Genomic DNA, 2,438 nt, shown 5'->3' on the forward strand with positions numbered 1-2,438 from the left:
AGAAATGTAAAATCAAGCAATGTACTTCTGGATCATAGCATGTGTGCTAAAGTTGAAGATTTTGGTTTCTCAAAATATGCTCCTCAGAAATAGTGCTCTCTTCTATGACTTTGAGAAAAAGATTTATTACATTTCCAACATACAAGTTTACAAAAATCAACTGGAATACACACATACGTGCAAAAATGACTGTGAAGTGTACATTTTTATTATATTTCCTAAAATATACTGCATTAAGTTTCTTTCACTGAGGGTCTATCAATCAGAGAGACTTAAGTAATCTTTATGATTGTATAAGTCTACATTTTCTTATAAGCATGTAGAAACTACATTGTTACACAGAATAACTACAGATTATGAAGGATAATTATCAGTGTGAATTCAGAAGAGATGAAGAAGAATCGACACTCCTAGTCCTATAATGTTCATGTGTACAGAATGCAACTACGGTTAAATAACTTTCACAATACCTGACATTTATCTCCTATGCAGGTACTACTCAACACAACAATTATCTGAAAATAGTGATGTCTTCAGCTTTGGTGTGGTTTTACTTAAAATTGTTAGTGGCAGGGAACCTCTCAACATAAAGAAACTGAGGAATGAGTAGAGCTTGGTTGAATGGGTGTGGTTTATCATGCATGTTCAATTTGTGTTCTCTACTTTCACTAGTTGTACCATGCCAAAATGACATTTTACTTATCCATTTTGCAATCCTATATGATTATGTATATCTAGTAGACACTAAACCATATAAAAACATCAAAGATTGATGAAAATGTGGATCCTGGCATCAAGAGAGGATAACATGCAGAGGCAATGTGGAGAGTGGTGGAAGTAGCACTGAAATGTATTGAACCCTTGTCAACACATAGGCCATGCATCATGGATGGTTGGCATTGTGTGCGAGTTGGAGGATGCTCTCATTATAGAAAACAATGCATCTGAATACATGAAGTCCATTGACAGCGTTGGAGGATCGAACCGCTACTCTATTGTCATGTCCAAAAGGGTGCTACCGTCAATGTCATCATCTACAGCAGAATCAACCATCACCACTAAAACCTTGTCCCAACCACAGCCCAGATAGTAAATGAGTTAATGAAATTCTTTTGAGTCATTTTTTGAGAATTGCTTTTGATCATATCAAATTCTAAATGGTAAAGAAGAAAATACTACTAATTTCTACTTTTTATCAACTCTGCATCTTGAAACTAAACTTCTGTTGCTCACCCCAATTTTTGATGGGTGAAAAGAATAACCTGAGTTAGATGCAAGTTAACCAATATGGTACGAGTTCAAAGGCAATATTATTGAGGTTCATTTTAACCCCCAATCAATCAAATCCATCCCCCATTTTTATTGCCAAAAACCTAAAATACCCTTCCCATTTTTATACATACCTGCCAATTGAGCTTCCTATTTGCTACAAAATGTAACATACCAAAAGGTAAACTATTAATTTATGCTTCCAATTAGGCCATTACTACAGTCTACAAGACTACAACACTAAGATGTTTGATTTTGGGAACCTCAAGTAATTGGAGTTATGTTAAAGGCATGCTACATCAGAAAGAACCAAGTTAAAAGGCAGTGTTAGAGGACAAACAGGCTAAAAATATGATAAGCACAATTTGTATTTATGGGCAACATGATTTTGTTACTCCAAAGTTGCAATTAAAATAGTGCAGTAACAATATAATAACCCAAAGCATTGCAAACCAAGAACAAGAATTACATAACAAAGCATGACAGTGGCACTACTAAAATATTTCTTAACTTTTTTGAACAAACATTACAGATCAAGAATTGTGCTTCAGATTTTACAGGTGGGAGTGTGCTTATATGAAAGTTGTGTGTATTATTACAACATCAATAAGTATCAAGTAGCAAACAGAGAAGGGTTAGCAGATGCATTGGCCACTTGAACTTCAAGCTGTTCGAGGTGACGATCCAATACATCAAGCTTCTCATTCAATGATGCCAATTTGCTCTTTGTTGTGGCCTCTGAAACAAACAAAGAGGCATGTCATATAATAATCAACCCAACCCCATTAAAAAAAATGAAAACTTTGACATGTTTTTGGTTTAATGTGGCAAAAGGGTATATGAATATAGGTATGAAATTAATAAGAAGAAGCATACCGAATTGGACAAGAAAATCAAAGAGGCGGCGAACATTGAGGGAAATGTGAGAGATGAATTCTCGGTTCTCCCAATCAGCTTGAACTGCTATTCCCACGTTTACTGCGTTTGTTATTCCTCCTGCACGAGCCATCACTACTACTTCTTTTTCTTCTTCTTAGATCTAATGCAAATGTTACTTTCTTCCACGACCAACTTCCTACACTGTGTTTTGGTGGGTTCTTACAATTTCACAACTTGCATCCACCTCAGTTAATTCTTTCCATTTTGAGCTAAATTCTGTATTATTTATA

The 2,438-nt window shown here is 35.2% G+C and overlaps 1 protein-coding gene across 2 annotated transcripts; it reads right to left on the minus strand.

Moving 5' to 3' along the window:
- On the minus strand, positions 1,646-2,438 carry LOC109349121 (protein BRICK 1-like). Of its 2 annotated transcripts, XM_019589806.1 has the most exons (3): positions 2,146-2,438; positions 1,846-2,007; positions 1,646-1,779 (listed from the first exon to the last, which is right to left on the minus strand). In XM_019589806.1, exons 1-2 carry the CDS (start codon positions 2,276-2,278, stop codon positions 1,883-1,885), a joined length of 258 nt encoding a protein of 85 aa, XP_019445351.1. In that variant the 5' UTR covers positions 2,279-2,438; the 3' UTR covers positions 1,646-1,779; positions 1,846-1,882. The 2 variants fall into 2 exon arrangements, with proteins under 2 accessions (XP_019445351.1, XP_019445350.1); XM_019589805.1 differs by having other exon boundaries at positions 1,690-2,007.

The sequence above is a fragment of the Lupinus angustifolius genome, chromosome LG06 (assembly GCF_001865875.1).
Source record: "Lupinus angustifolius cultivar Tanjil chromosome LG06, LupAngTanjil_v1.0, whole genome shotgun sequence".
Lineage (NCBI taxonomy): Eukaryota > Viridiplantae > Streptophyta > Magnoliopsida > Fabales > Fabaceae > Lupinus > Lupinus angustifolius.

What these genes read in the sequence shown, in the direction of transcription:
- LOC109349121 (XM_019589806.1), bottom strand. Translation starts at nt 2,278, where the DNA reads ATGGCTCGTGCAGGAGGAATAACAAACGCAGTAAACGTGGGAATAGCA. An exon ending in TGATTTTCTTGTCCAATTCG is followed by an intron (nt 2,008 to 2,145) that starts GTATGCTTCTTC and finishes TGTTTGTTTCAG; the next exon opens with AGGCCACAACAAAGAGCAAA.